The sequence below is a fragment of the Pelodiscus sinensis genome, chromosome 15 (genome assembly GCF_052426305.1).
Source record: "Pelodiscus sinensis isolate ZL-2025 chromosome 15, ASM5242630v1, whole genome shotgun sequence".
Taxonomy (NCBI): Eukaryota; Metazoa; Chordata; order Testudines; family Trionychidae; genus Pelodiscus; species Pelodiscus sinensis.
Genome location: NC_143066.1, coordinates 32,397,152 through 32,420,671, shown reverse-complemented (window position 1 = coordinate 32,420,671; position 23,520 = coordinate 32,397,152). Strand labels below are relative to the sequence as shown.

Sequence of the window (23,520 nt, the reverse complement as noted above, 5' to 3'; positions counted from 1 at the left end):
AAATTGCTCTCCATCTCTCTCGATGAGCCCAGCACGCTGAACTGCCATGCAAGGCAGTAAAGAACATGTTTTAAATTCCATCAGCATTTCCGAGCAAGCACCTCTCGCTGTAAACGAGACTTTTCAAATTACCTGGAAATGGCCTTTTCCCTTTCTGCAGTTTGTCATACTTCCAGGATGGGCCTGATTTCATCCAACTCAGTAAAGTTTTCCCCTTCCCCGCAACCACTAGATGAGTGACAAAACCACAGAAGTGTAGTGACCCGTACTGATCTGGCCTCTGGTCTGATCTGAGGAGTGGGGCACCACGCAACTGAGAAATGTGCCATGAGCAGGACTTTTATGGAGACTGTCTAGATGTTACATCTCAGGATCGGCGGGGGAGAAAAGTGGGGATGTGGCAATACCTTTGTGGGGGTCTGGTTCCTATTGTGGAAACATCCCATCGGGCATTTTGAATAAAAGTAAACACATCTTTACAGTGTGGTGGGTGTTTTCTTAGAAGATTAGGATTGGATCTGGAAGAGACCTCAGGAGGTCTTCTAATCCAACCCCCTGCTCAAAGCAAGACCAACCCCAACTAAATTATTCCAGTCAGGGCTTAGTGGAAGATGTTGTGTGAAGACAGACACGGCTTCTCCAATTCAGCTATGCTCCGCAGAGGTGACATGCAGTTTGCTGAGAGTAAGCTAGAGCAAACAAAGTCTGTGGCTCCCTCAAGAACTCTCAAGGCATGTTCCCCATCCCCACATTGGCTATGTCTACACTACGGGGCTTTATCGGAAAGAGTATGCAAATTGCGCTCTGCAATTTGCATACCTTTTTCCAATAGTTTTTTCGGAAGAGGCTTTTCTGAAATTTGGCCTGTCTACACTGGGCCAAATTTTGGGGAAAAAAACCCTCTTTCGGAAGATCCCTTCTTCCTCATGGAACGAGGAAGACAGGGCTTCTAAAAAAGCGCGTCTGCTCTTCCGCAAAAAAAAAAAAAAAAAAAGAGCAGAAGAGCAGATGTGTTCCCTGGATGCTGCGGAGTTTTTTCGGGATACTGCTCATATCCCGAAAAAACTCCACAGTCTAGATGTACCCATTATGAACAGAGGCTTGTTCCTGCCCGTTTAACAAAGCTACTCACCTCTTCATTTCCAGGGAGTCACCATTATCCACTTTCTGCTGGATGTTTTTCACTAAAATCTCGCCATAGCGATTCATGATAGGAAACATCTGAAATGCAAACCACAGCACGAGGCATTTCAGACACCTTCAAGTTCACGAGGCAAGGTTACCGCTAGGGAACTCAGCTTTGCTATTTGCCGGCTGTTCCCTAATTAGGAGCAGCAGTCTTACTAGAGAGAAGCATCATTACAGAAATTGTTGGGGAAAAAACAGGACTGGTCTGATCTCTGTGGTTAGTCCATAGACTCATGTGGGTGTGAACTAAAAAAGGCCGTCCCCCCAAAGCATACAGCTTCCCCACCAGAAACCACTGCATGGTGCAAAGGCCAAAGGGTGCTGTCCATCAATGACACAGGTAGATTCTACATCTGTCTGCCCTGAAGGGAGAGCATGGGTGAAAACGAGTGAGAAACACATTTAGTTCACCTCCAAGCTAAATGTGGTAAGGGAGATGGAAGTTCTTTGAGTCCTTAGTGCTGGGCAAATAATGTTTTTTTCTGGGTTTTCTGGGAAAAAACTGATTTGGATCAAACTGAAAATGAGATTTAAAAAAAATATTGTTAAACCGAGCAGTTGATAAACATTTCATTTTGGGCTGAACAGACAGTTTCATTTTGAGAGACTCAAAGTCTGTATACTTCAAACAAAACTGAAAGAAACCTTTCAAGGAAAATTCAATTCAAACAAACAAACAAAAAATCCAAAATATTCCAAAAATGTCAAAACAAACTGGCTAGATTTTTTAGGATTATTTTTAAAATTATTGTGATGTTTTCAGCTCATTCAGTGGCCCTTACATCTCTATTGCTTCTCTGTATGATCGTTGATTCTTTCCTTCTGTCTGCTTGTATAACTAATGTTGTAAGGACTTGTCTACACTGCCACTTTACAGCGCTGAAACGTTTTCACTCTGGGGTGTGAAAAACACACCTCTGAGCACAGCAAGTTACAAAGTTACAGCACTATAAAGTGCCAGTATAACTGGCTCCCAGTACTGTTAGCTCCCCCCCTCCATCGCCCCCCCAGTGGAGGTGGTTTACTGTGCTGTGACCACACTGCCAGATTATAGTATTACACTTAGAAATATAGACAAAGCCTAAGATTTAAGTCAACTAAGGGGGTGGAATATGACTGCTTAAAGAACAGTTTCGTAATGGGCTGGGATGGGTGAAAAATAACATTTTGTAAACAGTGTTTCTTAAACTTTTTGAGACCATGGAACACCAAACAATAATATTTTTTCATGCGGAACACCTATGAACATTTTCCTCTTTGAAAAAAATTGTTGTCAGACAAAAAAAGACAAACACAAAGAAGAGGTCGCGGCACACCTGCAAGTTATTCATGGAACACCAGTGTTCCGTGGAACATAGTTTAAGAAACGCTGTTGTAGAACATTGGTTTAAAATGATTGGTTAAGGTGTAGGTGAGCAGGACTCAAGTGTAACTGTATAAACCGGGGTCCAAAAGGAAGTTCTTTGGAATCTAAACTGAAAGACACAGCCCGAGATCAGAGCTGCTGGACCTCAGCACTCTGCCAATCATATTGTGCAGAAGCTGGAGCCCCAGATGACCTGACCCAGATTGGCCACCAGGAAACCTTCATCTGTCTTATTGGGAGTGGTGAGCATTGTGTGCTTAGCATGAGCATTCTGTTTTGGTGACTTAATAAACAGAGGTTAAGGATATTACTGTGTAAGGCACTTTCACTGGTAAAAGGCCCTGCAAACCAACAGATTATGCCCTGAGCCCTAAAACTGGGTAAGGATGGGGGTGATTAAATTACAGAAGGGTGAAGCAGAAGTGCAATCCAGGGTGAGGAACAAGCTAAGGTGGTGTGAGTGACAGGAGGGGCTGGCTGAGTATGTGATCTCAGATGGTATGTACTTGGGGTGGCTATCCCATCTTGCCATCCAGGCTCCCACGGCCAAATTCTATTTTTAGCATGTTCGCTGGCTCACAGCTGGCACAGGGATGTCTCCTCAAGCAGGGAATCACCACCTGCAGATGTATCCATTGTGCTGCTTTCCTTTTTGTGAAGCCGGATCAGCAAAAAGAAAGTTGAGGTCAATGGTGGGGTGCCTGAGAATGGACCTCTACTCTAGTATGTAAAATCTTGGAAAGAGAATGTAGCCATTTCATTCCACAGACATCAGTTCCCTGACCATGATGAGGGGCAGAATGGGGAAAAATCTATCACCCTAATTGAAGAAAAAACCATATTGCTAAAGTGCACATAAGGATGGGTGCTTTAGGGGGAGACCCTTTAGGCCAATGAGTATGGCAAAGCTTGGCAAAGAGATGCGTGGCACCGCAAAATGATTTTCCAAATGGCTCTGTAGTGAGCCACCAAACCCAAGTAGCCTTCAAGCCACAAACTGGGACTATTAGGCTATGTCTACATTGGCAAGATTTTGCGCAAATACTCTTTAACGCAAGAGTTTTTGCGTTAAAGTATTTGCGCAAGAGAACGTCTACACTGGCATGCACATTTGCGCAAGAGATGTGCTTTTGCGCAAAAGCATCCGTGCCGGTGTGGACGCTCTCTTGAGCAAGAAAGCTCTGATGGCCATTTTAACCATAGGGTTTTCTTGCGCAAGAAATTCATGTTGCCTGTCTACACTGGCCTCTTGCGCAAGAACAGTTGCACAAGAGAGCTTATTCCTGAGTGGGAGCATCATAGTTCTTGTGCAAGAAGCACTGATTTCACACATTAGAACGTCAGTGTTCTTGCACAAGAACTCCCCACCAGTGTAGATAGGCAGCATGTTTTTGCACAAAAGCGGCCACTTTTGTGCAAAATCATGCCAATGTAGACACAGCCCTCGTAATCTGGACCTCACCTCCTTTAGCTTCCCGCTGGTGAACGTTGGTGAGAGCACAGTGCGAATCCTTTTCCACTGCTCATCTGTAGCAATTGTAAGGGCAGAGTCCAAATCTCCACTTAGGCCAAAGATCTAAGGGAGGAAAATAAAGCAAATATATCTGATTGTACACTACATTGCGGCAGAATTTCAACTTCCGACGAGGCCAGTATCATTATCTTTATTTTATAAAGGAGGAAACTGAGGCACGGAGCTAAGCAGCCATGATCACACAGCAAGGCAATGGCAGACCCAGGAATAGAACCCAGATGGCCTGTAAGGAGCCCATTTTAATGAAAAGTTGCTTTGACCTAGGACAAGGCTTCCCAATTTTATTTGGCCACAAAACCCTTTTAAACTCAAAAGAATTTTGCAGAACCCCTAATAACTGCCTCATATATGGAGCTGAAAAAGTAGACCACAAATAAGTAAGGATAATAGTAAACAAATGCTAAACAAGGTCATGAGATGTAGATTAATCTATTATAGTCAATTTATATTTGACACAGTTCAATTTTTAAACACAAGAAGTCGTGCGGTTATACCGAAGTAAAGTATTCACGAAAGTGCTGCTTGCGTACTCCCATACAAGCAACCCGTCCGACAGCTGAAGCTTCGACTTTGTCCGATGGGGTGCTAGTGTATCATATTCAGTCACCCACGTGATCCACGCTCCCTGAGAGCGAGTGCGGGGATTTACGGTGGTATATCACAGGCGATCGCACCACTGATTGACTGCGCCCGCAGCACTGAGTAGTGACACCATCGGCCCCACTCACTGGCTAAGCCAGCATTACACAGGGACACTTAGACTGTGTCTACACTGGCGCGCTCTCACGCAAAAGCGGCTGCTCTTGTGTGCAAAAACTTGCTGCCTGTTTACACTGGCCACGTGTTCTTGCGCATGTAAGCCTAATCAGGGCTTCTTGCGCAAGAACTATGAGGCTCCCACTCAGGAAGAAGCCCTTTTGCACAAGAGCTCTTCCAGAAGAGGCCAGTGTAGACAAGCAACATGAATTTCTTGCGCAAGAAAGCCCTATGGTTAAAATGGCCACCAGAGCTTTCTTGCGCAAGATAGCGTCTATACTGGCATGGATGCTCTTGCGCAAAAGCACATGCCAGTGTAGACGCTCTCTTCTGGAAGAGTTTTTGTAGAAGAACTCTTCCGCAAAAGAGTTTTTGCATGAGAATGTACCAATGTAGACGTAGCCTTAGCGTGGCAAACACAAGTGAAAATTGTTTTCAATAACATTCATAAATGCTTAAATATTAATTTTTTTAAAAAAATAATAAAATGTTGTTGTAATGGAATTTTCTCCCTTATTTTCACTTTGCGGAACCCCGGGGCTCCGTGGAACACCATTTGGGAAACACTGCCCTAGAAGACATGCCACCTTCCCACCGCACACATGCTGCATCGGGTCTGCAGAGGAAAGCCCTTTTCTGGATACCTACCCGGCGATTGGTAAAGAGGTTGTAGCACTCTTTCACCAAGATGGTTTTGATGATGACAGGGTCCAGAATGGCCAGAATTGGCTGCCTGCCATCAAAAAATCTAGGCCAAAGAGAAACTCCAGATCAGTCCTTTGCTTGCTGCCGCAGGGAACAGGAGTGTCTTGGTTTAATTATGAATGCATAACCATCTATGGTCATTTACAATATCCAATACCAACGGGTCTCAAACTCTCCCTCTGCCCCCTGCAAACTCCCCCCAAAACCAGTCAAAAGGGATAAGACTCTGATATACGTCTACACTGGCCCCTCTTCCGGAAGGGGCATGTAAATTTCACTAGTCGTCGTAGGGAAATCCGCGGGGGATTTAAATATCCCCCGCGGCATTTAAATAAAAATGTCCGCCGCTTTTTTCCGGCTTTTAAAAAAGCCGGAAAAGAGCGTCTAGACTGGCCCCGATCCTCCGGAAAAAGCGCCCTTTTCCGGAGGCTCTTATTCTTACTTCAAAGTAGGAATAAGAGCCTCCGGAAAAGGGCGCTTTTTCCGGAGGATCGGGGCCAGTCTAGACGCTCTTTTCCGGCTTTTTTAAAAGCCGGAAAAAAGCGGCGGACATTTTTATTTAAATGCTGCGGGGGATATTTAAATCCCCCGTGGATTTCCCTACGACGACTCGTGAAATTTACATGCCCCTTCCAGAAGAGGGGCCAGTGTAGACGTAGCCATATTGTTTTATTGCTCAGGATAGAAGAGAAATGGAGGTGGAGGAACAGTTCAAACATTGATATCTGGGCATTTCTAGAAAATATCTGCATTTCCAAAGCAGGGTGTGTTTGGACAGAGGGGTGCTCATTATCACTGCATTGATTCTGTGTGTTTGTGCTGACTGATCTCTCTTCATTTCCCTCATTGCTACCTGGCGGGAAAAAAAATCCCGATAAAGAAAGCCCAGATAGAAGAAAAACTGATTTCTTGATACAGCATCCCAGAAAAGACAAGCAGAAGGGGGAAAAACCCAAACATCTGCAGAGTCTGTTTTTAATCAATGTATGTTTAAAAACATTAAAATCCGAGGCGGGAGGCCCAGAGGCGGGAAAGAGCCAGGGGTACATGCGTGTGTCTCAGGTTTCACAAATCTCAAGCCCTTTTATCTTTTAAAAACAATTTGAGCTCATGAAACTTTTCAGAGTTCTGTGTAGCAATTCCCCCCTGAGAGGTTTCTAAGGAAATGCGAGGAAAGAGCCTCCGGTGTTTCTGCCCACAGAAAGCCTGCACTGTGAAAGAGGCAGGCCGGACAGAAGGTGCCCTGATTGTAGGAGGAGCTGATAAACACGATCAAAACCGGCAGCAGCAGCTGAGAGAGAATGGCAGCTTCAAAGGCTCCAGAGTCAGTTTGGGATCTAGAAGCCACGATTTCGGAGCTGGCCAAAGCTGGGGAAAGGAGTCTTCCTTCCTTGGCTGGGAAGGCTTCTCCGGGGTAAATTCTGGACAGCAATAGGGGTGCCTTTATCTCAGGGGTGAAAACCCTTTTTTGGGTCAGGGGCTGCTCACCCACAGAAAGTGAGAAGCCACCAACTGAGGAGAAAGACACTCCCCACATTGCCCTCACACACCAGAGCCTTGGGGTGCCAGTGGGGGGCTGGAGTGCTAGCATGGTCTCCCCAATGCTGGGGGGGAGCACCGAGCCTTGGGGCGCCAGATCCAGGCAAGCTGGGGGCCACATCCAGCTCCCAGGCCTTAAGTTCCCCAACCCTGGGTTAGGTGAAAGGGGAAGCATGCCACAGACTGAAACAGCATATTTGAAAGTTCAGCTGCGGAGGGACAAGGGAGAGCAGAGAGAGGCAGTTTGTGCCCATTGGAGCCACATTTCTAATTTGTATCTTCTTACCATGACCCTTATGGGCAGGGCAACTGAGTCTCCAAGGACAGTGCCTGGCTTAGCCAGCTCTCCCCCCCCCCCCCCACCGGCCTGCTTCCCTCAGAATGCCCCTGTGATTGTAGGGGGTGGACTACATGTCTGGCTCCCTGTGCTGAAGATATTCCTGAAGGGGGGAGGGGAGGTGGGGCTCATGTCTTCCCTCCAACCTTTTTACGCCAGGCTAGCTGGGACAAAGGGCTGTAGGGCAGTGTCAGATCTGGCCCAGAGCGGGTAGGACTGGCTTGTTTTCTAAGCGGCTGTGCAAATAAAAGATGGGAGCAGTAATTGCCATCAGCCTGGGCAAGAAAGGGTTAAAGGCCAGAGGGGCACATTCGCCTCACCAGGGCGGGCAGGACTGAAAACAGGTGGGGCAATAACTCACACGCCTGAGCCTTAGAAACAAGCCGAGTGAGTTCAGGCAAGCAGGCTTCCGTGAAGGGCTGAGACACCAGAGGCTGTTCAGGTACGTCGGCACAGCACAGAAAACCCTGTGGCTGGTCCATGCCCGGACCAGGGCTGTTTCCTTGCTTTGGAGACTTAGCTGTGGGACCGTTCAGGGTCAAGTCTGGGCTTCAGCCCAAGCCTGGAAGTCTACCCAGCAAGGAAACAGCCTCACGACCCCACATTAGCTGACCCAGGTTTTTCGTTGCTGTGGGAATGCTAGAGGCCTCAGGGAGACTTAGACTGGGTGGGACAGAGCTGGAGAAAAGCAGGGAAACCCCATGGAAGGGTTGAGCACAGGGCCCAGAGGACAGACTGACTCTGGGACTTTGGACCATACTTGGGCATTTTATTCCCCTGGAAGGGTTTGGGACTAGTCACGTCTCAGCTGGAGAGGCTGAGTGGTGCCCTCAGGATGCTGGAGCTGACAATCCCTGCGTCATTGCACCCTGACATAAGGAGGCACTCTCAAGCTGAGCACTGCCCATTATGAAAAACCTGTCAGAGATGCAGTAAAAGATCTGTGTGATCCAAGAGCTTCAGACATACATTCAACAGAGACGGATGAGACTGGTGAACCTGGGTTCCCCTTGTGACCTAGCCTAGCGCAGCAGGAATTTACATGCCAAGACAGAACTTTATGTGGACAAAAGGAGGCCGCAATGACCAATGGCCTTTTGAAAGGGTGTAACCTTTCTTTTTGGGGGCTCCCCACATCTCACCATGAATCAGGGATTTTGTTCAGTGGAAAACTCACCCCCAGATTTTACCATATTTCTGGAAACACTTCTTGTCAAAATCCAGAATTCCCTGCAAGAGAGAGACAGAGGTTAGAGATCCTAGGTAAACAGTGAGCAAAGGAGGGCTGCAGCTTGGGTTTCAATGGAATATATTTATCTGTAGCAAACCAGAAAAAAAATGGAGAGATGGGGCAGGTGGGCAGAGGGGAAAGGTGCTTGCCCTGAGGAACCAATATGTCTTTACTGCCAAAAACAGATGTGTTCTTGAGTTAGCTAACTCAAGATAAAATCCCAGTGAAGACCAGGCAGCTGTAGTTTTAACAGGAGTTGGCAGGTAGAGTTAAAACTCAGACTCTGCTGCAGTTCTAACTTGAGCTTCTTAGACCATGTCTTCACTAAAAGGAAAATTGATGCTGCCACAATTGATCCTCTGGAATTTGATTTAGTGGGTCTAGTTAAGACTCGCTGAGTCAAACTCAGGGGCACCCCTATTGGGGGCGGGTACTCCTGCTTCTGTGAGGAGTAAGGGAAACAGATAGGAGTGTTTGCTCTCATTGGTCTCCCACTGTTGGGATGGTGGGGAAACTCGAAACAAGGTACGATGACTCCAGCTACATAATTAACATAGCTGGAGTTGTGTATCTTCATTCAACATTCTCCTTTAGTGTACACTTGGCTTTAATATGAATCCAAACACACAGTCTAACAGTGTCACCGACCATCTTGTTGGATGGAAATAAGGGAAAACCACATGAAATAAAGGATCAGTGCTTTACTTTAAGGGACATTTTAGGGGCAAGCCCTCTGTGACGGGGCGAGGCAGCCCCTCACTAAGCCTGCAGGGCCCCTCCCCCGCAGCCCTACCGAGCATGCCCGGGCTGTAGCTCCACTATAAAAGCCCGGGGAAGGACTCAGTCAGGTGTGGCAGCCAGAGGAGAAGGACCTGTGAAGGGAACTCCCGCACAGCTGTCACCAGAGACTCCAGAAGAGGCCGGTGGGGATGCGGAGGTGAACTGGTGCATCTCAGAGGCTGCCCGTCAAGGAGACGCCAGCCCAGAGGGTGCAGAAAGCTGGCCGAGTACATGGGAAGGAACCCCAGTGAAGTAGGTAGGAAGTGGCCCAAGGCAGGAGCGGGAACCGCCTCTTCTGTCCCGAGAACCTCGGCGCGTTTTGGTCGGATTACCCCGCCAAGGGAGTGACACACTATCCAGTCACTCACAGGGCCCTGGGCAGGGACCCGGTGGAGTTGGGTGGGCCCAGGTCCCCCTACCTGGGGTGCGTCCCCGCTACAACCTTGAACTGTGTTTTGGACTCGGGCCGGAGGGCCTTGGCCTTGCCTTTAAAGAGCCAGGTTTAAACTGTGTTTCCGACTAAGGCCAGAGGGCCTTGGACATAAGAGGTCCGGCAGGAGGACCAGGCGGAAGTGGCCCGCCACACCCTCTCTGATGGCACACTGTGTATCTGTCTCTCAAGTGAACGTATATCCTGTCATCAGGTGTAAAGTTTCAATGTCATATTTAGAATGACATGGGCAGTGGGGCCAGCTAGTCATCCAGAGAACAATCCTACCAGAGACCTTGGGTGGCAAGGCCAGGCTGCCATGACTACGCTGCTACTTGCAGTGCACTGGCTCTATTTTCCTGAGTGGGAAATCACATCTCCAGTGTCTGTGTGGATAGATGTATCCAGGAGAAGCGTGGTCTTCGCAGTGATGGGCGCTGGCTTCTCTTTGGGAGCTAATGCAAACCACGACCACGCAGGAGGCCAGTCCTTAACAAGCAGGACTGGGACCATTGTGGATTTAAGTTTTTGGTTTCCAAAGGCCTTTTACTGCTGCAGGGATGAACCAAAAGTGGAGGAGGAAAAATTAGGGTGGAAAAGAGGGGTTGAGAATAAAAAGGTGGGTGAAACATTGCTCATCTTGGCCAGTGCCCGGGGGTAATATCTTATACCAGGTGCTGAGCTGGACCCCCCTTATCTCCATCTGCAACCCTCACTGCCCCAGGCTAGGGCCACTGATGGGAATAGTTGGGGAGCCCCGGGCATGGGGCTGGCCTCTGGGTCAGGCAGTGAAGCCCAGGGCTGACAGCCAGGACCCTGGGGCCGGCATCAGAGTCCCAAAGTGCGGGGCCAGCAGCTGGGACCCCTGGGCTCAGGCTGGCAGCTGGGACCCCTACACAGGGCCAGCAGTGGCGATATCGGGCCCCAAACCCAGGGATGTTACTTCCCGCGCATATGCATCTATGGAGCCGGAACTGCCACTACTCACATGCCGGTATTCGTGGAATGTTCCGATGAAAGGCAGCGGCCTCGGCCCAGGGATACACAGCTTCTTAAAGAATCTGTATGGCCAGATCCCATAGCTGCAGAGTAAACGGAGAGCAAAGACATGAGCCACAGGCCATTTGAAGGCCAGGAAGGGAATGGCCTTCGTGCGGAGGAGCTGAACAACTGCCACCGTCACTGAGGTACTGCGGAAATAATGGCGAGAAGGCAGGAGCAGGGCTTTGGCTAGTTGTCTGTCTGTCTGTCTTTCTCCGATGAATGGGACAGGGACAAGCGTGTTGCAGTTGCATTTACTTTCTTGTGCCATTCTCCTTCTAGCAGTGTCCTCTCCTTGCCTCTGGAGCCCAGAGAGTCACACGCCAGGCAGTTGTGCCTGGAGAGAGGAAATTCACTCTTGGCTTGTTCTGCCATTTAAAAAGTGATCTTGGGTGTAAAAAGGTTGGAGACCACTGACATAGGGGCTTCAGGCTGAACTATGAACAGCTAATAGCCATGGCAAGAGATCTGCACATGCCCCCTATTGTAGAAAGCCAGACCTGGGCCACTTTATGCTGATCCTGTGACCAGGGCCAGATGGGGGGGGGGAGGGCTAGCCAGGCAGCTGCCTGGGGCGCCAACCTATGGAGGGTGCCTACCTATGGGGGGGGGGGGGGCGCCTGATGGCAGCTGTCCTTCACCCTAGCACTGGGCTAGGGAGTGAATTTCCTCTCTCCAGGCACAACTACTCAGGCACCGAAGGGCATTGCCACATGGCAATTAAAAACACACGGCTGGCCTGTGCCACATGACTTGGGCTAAGAGCTGTTTAACTGTGGCGTAGACATTTGGGATCAGGCTGCAGTCTGAGCTCTGGATCCCTGGGACCTCCAAGGGCCCTAGAGCCAGGGCTGCAGCCCAGGGTTCTCGCTAATTTTCCCCACCCCGAGGGGAATGAATTGTGTTAGGCACAGCAGTGTGGCGGTGACAAGCGACAGATCCCCTCCATCTTGGTACACATAACAGAATTCACGTGGCAGAGGGGACGAGGAGGTCATAGGGTGGGAAGGGGCTCGTGTGTGGGGCAGAGGGTTGGGGTTCAAGGCTGTGAGGGCCCTGGCTAGGGATGCAGGCTCTGTGGTGGGGCGGGGTTGGAGGGTTGGTCTGCAAAGGGGGTGAGGGCTCTGCCTGGGGAGAGAGGCTCTGGGTTTGAGCGGGGCTTGGAGTGAAGGAAGGTGATTCGGGGCTGCTGCAATGAGAGAGGATTCCCCCAGTTCTCCTCACAGCAGCATCTGGGCTGGAGGGTGGGACAGCACGTCTCCTCACTGGAGCAGCTCCGGGACCAGGCCTCCCTGGCCATGTCCACAGCAAGAGTGGGGCTGGGCTGCCCTGACTGCAGCCAGGCTGGGGACAGGGTCAAGCCACCCCAGGATTGGTGCCAGACCAGCCACAGCAGGATCGGGATGGGAAGTGGGGCTGGGGCCAGGGCTCCCGGCGGCAGCAAGTTAAAGGGTGGACTAGGCGATGGGCCTTCCCTGACTGCCGCTGGCTCCTGCCATGTGGCCTCCTGGAACGCCTGGGTGGGGCTAAATAGGTAGCTGTGCAGCCACACAGTCATGCAGCTTGCAGGGAACTCAGCAGCAGCCTGCACCTCAACGTCTACCCTGCAGTTAAACAACTCCTCAGCCTGACTCAATGGCTCAAGGCAGCCATAGGGCTCTGTAGACAGAGCCGTAGTCTGAGCACTTGGGCCTGTGTGGCTTGACCGAAGCCCCCAAGAGAGTCAGGTTCCTTGCCACTAGACCTCACTGCCTCTCATATTTTTGGGCTGCTCTTTTTTGCAATTAAAGCCCATGCTGCCTGCTTCACATTGTCTAGCAGGGAGCCTGCAGGCCGCTCACGCAGTAGGTATCTTTCTTAGGCCTGATCTACACCTAGAATTTAGGTCAACCTAATTATGTCACTCAGGGGTGTGAAAAACTCACACCTTCTGAGAGATGTAGTTAAACCATAAGCCCCTAGGGACACCACTAGGGCTGAGGAGCTACCATCTCTTGGTGTACATCTAGACTAAGCTTTTTTTTCCAAAAGGAGATATGCAAATTCTACGCTAATTTGCATATCTTCTTCCAAGCGTTTTTTCAAAAGCCGTTTTTTTGAAAGTGAAAGTATTCTGGACAATTTTTTTTAAAAAAAAGAACCCTTTTTTGAAAAAAACACTCTTCCTAAAAAAAAAAAAGTTTACAGGTTCTTTTGAAAAAAAGGGTTTTTTCCCCCGAAAAAACGCTCCCAGACTACTTTCACTTTGAAAAAACCTGCTTTTGAAAAAGCGATCAAAAGATGATATGCAAATTAGCACCTAATTTGCATATCTTATTCTGATTGCTTTTTTCGAAAGTGAAAGTAGTCTGGATGCGTTTTTTTCAAAAAACCCTTTTTCGAAAACACCGCTCTTCCTAAAATAAGGAAGTTTACAGGCTCTTTCAAAAAAAGGGGTTTTTCCCTGGAAAAAAATACATCCAGACTACTTTCACTTTCGAAAAACCCGCTTTCGAAAAAGCAATAGGAAGATATGCAAATTAGCACCAAATTTGCATATCTCCTTTCGGAAAAAAACGTAGTCTAGATGTACCCTTGAAGGGGGTGGAGTCCCTGTATTGATGGGAAAATGCCTTCGGCTGCTGCTGCAAGTGTTTACACTGCCGAGCTGCAGCCGCACCATGGTGGTGCAGGCCTGCCTTAAGGCTCCTGATGGAAAGGACAAGAGACAGGTTCAATCGTTGTATCGCTAGCCAACCCAAACTGGGGACCCCAGGATGGGAGGATGCTGTGGCCATGGAACCACGGGCCCAAAGGACCGGCTCGGCTTACACTGAGCCAGATGCAATCCAGTCAGAGTTTCTTCTGCTGAGTTTGTTTGGCAAAAATTCCTCTCGCTCTATGTGTTATCCTCTCCACATTTCTCCTTTTCTTCAACTGAAAGGAGCTCCCTGACGTCCCATGAAGGCCTTGCCCTTCCTTTCTGTGACGAAGGCCCCTTCTTCCTCTCTAGGGAAAAGTTGATCTGCTCCTCCCCTAAATTCTCCCAAAGGCCTCTCAAGTACTGATCAAGGGCTGCAGATCCCCTGTCCAGGAGCCTAACACAAGCAATGGGTTCTACTTACAGCATGAAGAGGCTCAAGAAGGCAAGGAGCAAAAGCCAGGTTTCTAGGGATAAACTCGGAAGGAAATTCATCCTGACTCTCTGCCTGCTCCAGGCGAACAAGTCTGGGCTCCAAAGAGGCTTCTGCTGCTTTTCAGCCCTCCAGCAGTTTTTCCCTGCAAGGGATATTTCTGGTCACATGACTGAGTTGTCTGTTATGTACTCTCACTGCACAATCTTTAACCCTCAAATGGGCTTCTCCTTTGAGATCCTGAGAAAACGACATTCTCTTTCACTTTGCATAGCTACCCTCAGCATCCCGAGCTCCACGGGGCCTTGGCAAAGCCCGTTGGCATGTAGCCACCCTACCGGTCAGTTTCCTCGTGCTGCCTCTCCTCTTTCCTAAGCTGGAGAGGGGCCCTGTGGAGTCTTGAAATGCTGCCCACAGATCACCTCATTGCCCTGACTCTGAGGCTGTATCTAGACTGCACCCCTTTTCCGTAAAAGGGATGCAAATTAGACACATCGCAATTGCAAATGAAGCGGGGATTTAAATCCCCCCTGCTTCATTTGCATAAACATGGCTGCAGCTTTTTTCCGGCTCGGGGCTTTGCCGGAAGAAAGCGCCAGTCTAGACGGGGTTCTTTGGAAAATAAAGCCTTTTCTGAAAGATCCTTTATTCCTCTTAAAATAAGGAATAAGGGATCTTTCGGAAAAGGTTTTGTTTTCCGAAAGATCTCCGTCTAGACTGGCGCTTTTTTCTGGCAAAGCCCCGAGCCGGAAAAAAGTGGCAGCCATGTTTTTTGCAAATGAAGCAGGGGGGATTTAAATCCCCGCTTCATTTGCAATTGCGATGTGTCTAATTTGCATCCCTTCGACGGAAAAGGGGTGCAGTCTAGACACAGCCTGGGAGTAGGAGGCTACACTAATCAGTGACAGTGAACTCACCCAACGGGCCATGTCTGTTCATCGACCCCAGTGCTGACAGGAACAGCTGGGTGAGTAGAGAGCGGGATGAGGGGGTCTAAGAACTCTGAACTAGCTTGTGATATAGAACAGTGCTGGGAGTTAGTTTGAAGGGCAGGGGGGTCATTTCAGATTTTGGTAAGGGGAGAGGGTGACCTGTGTGTGCTGCAATAGCGGGGGAGGGCAGAGTGAGGACATGGGGGCACCAGGACAGCAGCTTCAGCAGTGTTACTGAGCATGCTCCGTATAATCCAAGCAGCAAATCGGGAGGGGTGTTGGCTCTCCTGTCCCCCAACATCTCCTCTTTCTACAGGCTACTAAGGCATTTTGAAAACTAGTTTTTTGGCAGATAGCTTAGCAAGTAGCTGACAAGAGCACTGTATCTAATTCCTGTATAAAAGAAAGACAATTAAATTAATATCAGATCAGTTCAGCTCTAATACTAACTCCTTCTCAGGCCCTCGCTGTGCTGCAGGGATGCTGTAGGTCAGACACTTGCTACCGGTGGTAGGACCCTTCTCCCTAGCCTCAGCCCCACACCCCCAGCCAGGCCTTCAGGCCTCTTGCATGGTGGAGTCCCCCTGTGCTGGGCCTCTATAGCAGTGCATGCTGTAGTCATAATTTTGAACTACACTCACCAGGGTTCACAGATACTGGAAGCCCGCTCCTCTCCCTATTTATTGCCCCTCCCAGCCTGTTTTAAAATGCCTTTTCCCGAGGGCCCACTTTGATGAACACAACCAGGGCTTACATTCCCATCACCCCCTTCCTCAATAAGCTATAAAAACTCCAGGGGCTTTGAAGATATTTCTCAGAGTTTAGCCCACCTTTGCAAGCGTCTGACCATGACAGATCTCTGTCTCTCTCTCTATCTCGCATGGTCAGATGCTTGCAACGATGGGCTAAGCTCTGATAAATATCTTATATATTTACACACACACACACACACACCTCAACAGCGTAGTGGTAAAAATAAAGACATGTTGGCAGATCTGCCATTTCTCCAGACAACTACATGACATACTTGGCAAGGAACCCACATCTGACTGGACAGTTAGTGAGAACTTGACCTGGAGACCCCTGCAAGTGCCCAGTGAGGAGGAGGAGGATTGGGGTGGGAGGAAACAATGAGAGACACAAACCATGAAGCCAGCGAGGAGCTGTATGAACTTGTGTCGGAACCAAGCCAGTCCCACCAGACAAGTGCAGATGGAACTGAAGGAAACCCAGGTGAGTGCGTATGTGCATTCCTTCCACCCCAGTGCTATTTTACCTTTTTATTGCCTCAAACCTTCCCTCTCTCCCTCTCACCCTCTTAAAAATGGCACCCATCCCCTCTGCATGTCAGAGAACAAAAGGCATTGACTCAATTGCTCACTTGCCTAGGAAAGAAATGTATATTATTCCGGCTGTCTGGATTGTACTGTCTGCATAAAATCAGTGTCCTGTGCTTGGACAGAGGAAGAAGAGGTGACGGCTCAGCTATTCTATGGCCTGTTGGGCTAGGTGAGGGTATCAGGGGGAGAGCACATGGAGTACTTTATATCCATACTCCTCCCTCCCTTTTATTGTCTTGTGCCATCTCAATGAAACGTTCATGGAGCTAGTCTGCAATCCTTTCCTGGCCATTGCTAGGGAAGGAGGCCTTGTTTCTTTCTCAGTGGTAGGACACTGTGCCAGTGGTGACTTGTGCTGGCACCATTGCTAGGCAGGTTAGCAGCATCTGGTCGTGGGCAGCTTTGGAATATCAGAAGCAGCTGGGTTCTCCGTGACTTTGTCATCTAGGGTGTGGGATGTCAGCCCAAAGCACCACTTGCCTGTGAAAATACTGGCCATTTTCACTGCACTTTCCTTATACTCACACCCAGAGGCATGCAGTGGTTAATCCTTCACCCAACAGACCATCCCACACTGCTGCTAGCCCCACCATGTGTCAGTGCTGATAATGGTTTGTGCTGCGGTGCGGTGCTGTAATGAAGTCCTCCAATGCTAAAGTGACCATTCCCACATCTGATGAAAGGGAATAATGCAAGGGAATTTTGAGACTTACCATCCTTCCTGTTATGACTGTAAATGGAAGGCTGTTTCAGCAACTTCTGGCATGGCAGCCTTTTAGGATGTCCACTCAATGCCTCCTGAACATCTGATCCAGGTCAGGAGAAAAAAAGAAACAGACCAGAAAGGGTATGGTCTGAGAGATCCATCAGGCCTCTGCAGCTGCTGACAGTGAATGGAGAAGTGAACAGGGGCAGGTGGCAGGTAGCAGAAAGCAGGGTGCAGGGCAAGGAGTGGAGAAAACTGTTGCAGAAGGAGGGGTGAAAGGACAGAAAGGAGTAGTGGGAAGTGCAGCAGGAAATACAACTTCGGTTAGGCAACAGTCGTCGACGGCGCAGAACATTATTGAGCCTCATGCACAAAGACCCCCGCGCAGCAGCCTTTGCAATCCCTGGGAAACTCCATGGTCACTGCTCCCTCTAACCCCCAACGCACCCGTGGCAGCATGGGCATGAATCTTTACCCACGGCCACTGCACACCTGGGCAAAACAAGAACCATGACTAGACTCACAGTGACCGGGGAGCAGTCCCAGGCACTGTGCACTGCATGTTTTGTCACATGAATGAACCCTTGTCATCTGTTTTTAATATGCATGTTGTATCATTTTCTTGGGTTTGATGCAGGTGGGTCAGCCTGGGTGTGTCTACACTGCACCGTTATTTCGAGATAATTAGTGTTATTTCGAAATAACAATGCGAGTGTCTTCACAGCCATTCCGTTATTTTGAAATAATTTCGAAATAATGGACGGCTTATTCCATAATCTGTAAAGCTCATTCTACGGGGAATAACGCCTATTCTGATATAGCTATTTTGAAATAAGGTGTTTGTAAATGCTCCATTGTTGCTATTTCAAAATAGCCCCTTACAGGGGCCATTCTAAGTTATTCGTTCCCAGTGACTCCTGGGGCTCTAAATTGAGATAGCATGTCTACATTAGGGAAGCTGCCTCCAACTAATTTTGAGGCTCCCCTGCAATGTAGACGTGCTATTTCAAAATAAGCTATTTTGGAATAACCATTCTGGAATAGTTTATTTTAAAATAAGTATGCAGTGTAGACATACCCCCATTTACAATGCTGCTAGAGTGTATGTAATGTGGGTATTTGCACTTTAAGATCTCCTGTTTCTTTGCACACCATAAAGTTATATTTTTGGAAACTTGGTATTTGTTTATTAGTTCACAGCAAGGATAAACGCCACTTTACAAAATTAATCACGGGAGTCAATAGCCCACTCGTATTTAAACCCTGTACACACCAAGTTCTTAAAAGCAACACACAGCACTGCTATGGCTGACTGCTAAAAGAACTCTATAGCGCCGTGGTTGGCTCTTCTAATATCCCTTGTGTCTGACTGTTCAAATTCAGCAGAGTTCACTTCAAACTACTCCCCTACCGCTACCCTTTCTCTCTTCACTTCTCACAGATATTACGTAGTGCAGAACACACACCTCTAACAACAGAAATATTTGCCTCACTGAGATCCAGCCTTGTCAGTAAACATTGCCAGTGACCTTTGAATCTACCAAAGCACAGTCAACAGTCATCTTACATCTGCCAAGCTAGGAGGAGACTCTTTACTGGATGGTGTCACGGCAGACAAGTGTATGGCTTTATGAGCCAAGGCACTAATGGGTAGGCTGGGTCTCCCATAACAACTCCTGGCCTTTCAGCATTGCCAATAGGAAAGGTCTGGTCAGGGAACAATGTCCCTCCTTGCAGCTTTTGGAAAAGTCCTATGCTCTGCAAGATGGGAACACCCTGCTTCTTGCCTCACCAGCCCATAAGGAAGCCAGTAGATCCACCAGCACTTGTATAGCCACAGAGATGGACACACGGGCCCAAACAGGGAGACAGGTCCCAGCTCAGGACACCAGCCACTGATTCCTGCACATCGCAAGTGCCACAGTCATGTGCAACAGGAGACAAATAGCACCCTTGGCACCTGAATACCAATGGCCCCCACGTGGGATGTTTCAGCTCCAAACTGCATGGCCATGGACTGATACGAAGCTGGTTTTACAAGCTCCCAGGATGCCTCGGCTCATTCTGGTGTCTCTGTATCAGCCAGAAATGTGGCCTTTTGCACCCAAGAGGTCTTCAGCCACTGCTTGTCACCTCAGACCTGAATTACTATGGGATCCCACCAAGCAGTGCTCATATCTTGGGCCTGGAAGTCACCGCAGAGTGTATTTCATGAATGCCAACAGCGCTCTGGCTTTTTATTTGCTGGGTTCCGTCACTGACGTCAAACATCTCCTCTTCATTCCCTTCTCACAACTGGTTATAGTGAAGCCCACAAATACAGTACACACCTGTGTCCCGCTTAGCAACGGTCATTAGAATAGCACTGAGCCCTGCAGGGTTCAGGCTTCTTCCAGGAGCGGGTGGAGAGAGCAAAAAGCAGCACAGGAATGCTGAGTTGGAATAAGCATTGAGGGATGGAGAAGGTGGCACTGTGGAAACTTGACCCCACATTCCCAGAAATCCCTGGGTGAACAGCCGGTATGCCACAAAGCATTGCAAAAATACCCAACAAGTGACTGCACCAGATGGCAACCCAGGCCACACTGGGATACCCATTGTGGGCAGCGTTTTCCATCAATGCAACTACTCTTGGTGAGGATGCACAGGGCTGGTACGAGCCTCAAATTGTGTGCGCACCCCAGGAGTATGCAAAAGGTGGCAGCTGTGTATGATGATGTAGCATGTATCAACCACACTTTGTCGTGTATGTGGCCTAGGGCAGGGTCTCCCAAACTTTAGGAAGCTGGAGCCCTGTGATGAGATGCCCACCTCACATAAGGCAAAGTAGGTTAAATTATATCAGCCTGATATGCGGCAGCTGGCAGAGAGTCAGGGAGCAATCAAGTCTATTGGAAGGAGAAGTTGCCTTGGGAAGGAGGAGCAGAGGCCTGCATGAAGGGAGGAAGCTGAGAATGGAAAGGGGTGGGAAGTAATCTTCAGCTGCTCCGTGGGAGAAGAGAAGTTTCTTTGGGGCAATAGAGGGGAAGTTGTCTGCACAAACTCCCTGAGAGGGAGGAGCTTGGGTAGTAAACCAAGGGGAGAGGGCAGAAGATAGAGAAAGAAAGTAGGAAAAGCTTCAGAGAAAGGGCCACAAGGTCTGGGAGCAAGCAGATCACAGTTGCCAGACTTAAAGTCCTTGGGCTGGAACCTGAAATAATGGGTGGGTCCAAGTTCCCCTTCCAGCGGCTGGGAAGTGGCACAGGACCTGCCATGGACTGGATGCCATCTGGAATGGACAGCAGATCCCGTGGGAAGGGGATGCTCCAGAAAGCGAGGACTATAGAGTGATCTGCTGCCAGGTTGGGGCTCGAACAGGGAGCACGGCAAGCCCTGCAGAGTGAGAAGGGGCGTGGTGGGAGCATCCATCAGAAAGGATGCTGACCTGACCTGACGGGCACTAATTCCCCACAGCCAACCTCTTCACCGCCTCCTCTTCAGCTAACTGCCTCCAAAATCAGCCCCAGCAGGTGATGTTATTAAAGGTCTCTGCAAAAGGAGAAGAGGGGGCAGATCTTCAGTGTGTTACTCCCATTCCTTTCCTGCATGCGGTGACAGTGATAAACCACGACAGGCAGTGCTGTTGTTAACAATAATCATTGACATTTAAAGTATCATTATTGGCACCTGAATTAGCAGCCACTGAAGTGAAGAGGGGAGGTCACCCCTCACAGCGATCGTTTCTGCCTCCCTGCAAAGAAAAATTGGATGAAGGGATCATCTCCATGGCATCGGGTGTGCAGCTGTCAGGTGGGGACCCTCACAGCCTGCCGGAAATGTGTATTGGCCACACAGGAGAATTATTTCAGGGTCATAAAGTGACATCACCAAAGATTATATCAGGTCTCAGGGGCTAATAAGTAACAGAGTCCTTGCTTCAGGCTCTGGGAGTTTGTCCCGATGACATAATGCTTCTTGTGGTTGCTTGTCATTTCTCTCAGTATCCTAGAGTGGGGGAGGGAGTTCTTTGTTCAGCCCTCAGCAGGCTCTCTCTTGCGTGCATGGTTGAATTAACCTCTCCGAACAGAGCTGGTTTCCCAGTTTGCATCTGGACTCTCCCGGCTGCATTACCTCAGATGCAGGAGTGCTGTCCATGGCAGAGCAGGTCCCTTCCAGCCCAGCATGGGCAAGCAAGAACCATGAACCCAGGCTGTCCAAAATAGGGTATGTCTACACTGCATCCCTAGTTCGAACTAGGGATGCAAATGGAGACAATCAAAGTAGTTAATGAAGCGGGGATTTAAATATCCCGCGCTCCATTAACATGATCTCGCCGGCGCGCTAGTTCGAATCACAGCTGATTCGAACCAGGAAGTGCGCGCCGGGACGCGTTAGTTCGGACTAAAGCCCTTAGTCCGAACTAATGTTACTCCTCAAAAAATTATAACAAAGATAACAACAGTGCTTCCTCCAAGCCACCACATGGTTTAGATGTTGATGGTTTTGGTGACTTATCTGCTCCTGCTCTGGGAGGACCTGGGAAGTGTGAGGTTCTGAGGGGAAGCTCATTGGTTGTTAATCATCTCACAGAGCCCAAAAGGCCCTTTAGCAAATCCAGCAAGTGGCTTGTACGTTCACAACCTATGAATGTCAGCAAAGGGCTTTCCAGCCGGATTTCTGTCACCTGTGTCCTGGAGATCCTCACATCCACTTCAGGCTGGCGATTGCAAAAGGCAATTCATTTTGTCTGGTAGGTCCTGTTCTCCTGTGAAGTGTGGCTGGGCACTTTCTTTGTCAGGTCGGCCTCAATGTCTCCCCTTGGGTGGCAGGGGGCCTGAAGTAAACCAGTCTGGTGACTGGTAAACCAGTCTGCCGTAAGGTTTTTCCCTTCACTCAGGTTTTACTTTCTCTTATTTACATAGTAGACCTCGGGATAGGCCCAACTCTCCTTAAGCAAAAAACCAAACCAAACCAAAACAAAAAATCCCAACCTCCCCCTCCAAACTCATAGCACAATCCCTCTTTTGGGGTGTTACATCCCCACCCCCACTAGATCTTAGTTGTTAGTGATTTGCCAGGGAGGTTTTGCCTTCCTGCCACTTCTGCCCCTGCCTCTTCCCTCCAGGGTTTAGGCCAAATCTACTTTGGTGAAGAAAATCAGTGTAAAATATGCAACTCCAACTATGTGAATTGTGTAGCTGGAGTCGAAGTATCTTGCATTGTTTTTTGAGGGCAGCTCCACAGCAGGAGGTCTATGGGAGAAACTCTCCCATTGACGTTCCTTATTCCTCACGAGTGCAAAGAGTTCTGAGGTGGACGGGGGAGATCTCAGCATTCGATTTAGCAGGTCCTTACTAAACCCACTAAATCAAACACCGAAAAATCCACCTCCACAGCATCAATCTTCCCACAAATGGAAATATGCCCTTAGAGTTAGTGGAGCCTTGAACACAGCTTCATTTTTGGCCTCCCTTAGGAACCCAGTCAAGAAAAAGAACATTATCTCTCTCACACACCCCTTCCCAGTTTTCGTTCTTTTTTTCTTCATCCTCCTCTATTATAAGTAATAGGAAGCAAATGAAAACAAGTTAAAGTCTAACTTTTTTTTTCACAGATCACTTGAAAATTGCTGAGTGTCTCAGGGGACCACTTAATGATCTTGCCAAATGTTGTTTGTACCATTAGTGATTTGGGTAAGAGCAATTTATATATATAAAAAGTTAATTACCTATCCTCAGTTCACCTGAACGGAGTTCTCAGACCATAGTTTGAGAACTTCTGCTCTAGATGAAAGCTTGAATTTGCATTATGCTAACATGAAAAAATGTGCCAAAAAAAAAAGCATAGATGATGTTCATTGATTGTTTTATTGTTTCCTTCAGCATGACATAGCGGAGGCAAAACAACATGCAGGAGAGCTGTCTCTGGGCAGATAAGCAACTGATCAAAATCACAATTTCTCATCTCTTGTTGGGGCCAAATCCTGTGCCCTTTGAAATGAAAAGGAGTTTTACTGTTGAGTTCAATGGGAACGGGTTTTGACATTTGGAGAGGAAAGAACAAAATCATTCCAGCAAAGCCTATGTTGCTTATACCACAGGCTGCTGACTCACATGCAAAAGTCAGCAGACGTCTGAGCTTTGTTCATTGCAAAGGAGAAATCAGCAATCAATGAGGCCAGAGGAGTGTCTGCACCGTATCCAACGTTCCCACCCCCATAACTCACTGCCCACCCCACTCCATCTGCTGTTTGGGGCTCATTCCCCTCTCATAGCCTGCTCAGCGCCTCCCGGTTGTAGACCCAGTGGGAAGTCAGTCATACCCTGACCCAGGGCTATGCACTAATGAAGGTGAGCCCTTGGGTATCGGTGCTGCTTGGTGCAGCTGGAGTCAAATTTCCACCACGGCCACCCTTGACCTGCCAGAAGCAAGCAGAAAGTGAGAAGGGGAGGAGCTTTTCTGGGCAGACACTGAGTCACTGATCAAGAGGAACCAGGACTCTAGCCACATCTGGGCTGGGAAAGATCAGAGATGAGCCCCAGA

The 23,520-nt window shown here is 48.7% G+C and overlaps 1 protein-coding gene and 1 long non-coding RNA gene across 2 annotated transcripts in view; both read right to left on the bottom strand.

Annotated features, from left to right (window-relative positions):
* Positions 1-16,112, bottom strand: part of LOC102447293 (cytochrome P450 3A24-like) — a 33,857-nt gene extending 17,745 nt beyond the window's left edge. The window contains exons 1-7 of the mRNA XM_075899638.2: positions 16,098-16,112; positions 14,012-14,165; positions 10,855-10,948; positions 8,603-8,655; positions 5,493-5,592; positions 4,017-4,130; positions 1,133-1,221 (exon numbers count right to left, since the gene is read on the bottom strand). Coding sequence (XP_075755753.1) covers positions 1,133-1,221; positions 4,017-4,130; positions 5,493-5,592; positions 8,603-8,655; positions 10,855-10,948; positions 14,012-14,082 — 521 coding nt within the window. The 5' untranslated portion in view covers positions 14,083-14,165; positions 16,098-16,112. The remainder of the gene's footprint in view (positions 1-1,132; positions 1,222-4,016; positions 4,131-5,492; positions 5,593-8,602; positions 8,656-10,854; positions 10,949-14,011; positions 14,166-16,097) is intronic.
* An 84-nt stretch (positions 16,113-16,196) lies between these two features.
* On the bottom strand, positions 16,197-21,808 carry LOC142818627 (uncharacterized). The gene is made up of 3 exons (XR_012896187.2): positions 20,665-21,808; positions 20,423-20,526; positions 16,197-17,098 (listed from the first exon to the last, which is right to left on the bottom strand). It is a non-coding gene; the product is annotated as an uncharacterized LOC142818627 (long non-coding RNA).
* Positions 21,809-23,520: the final 1,712 nt, after the last annotated feature.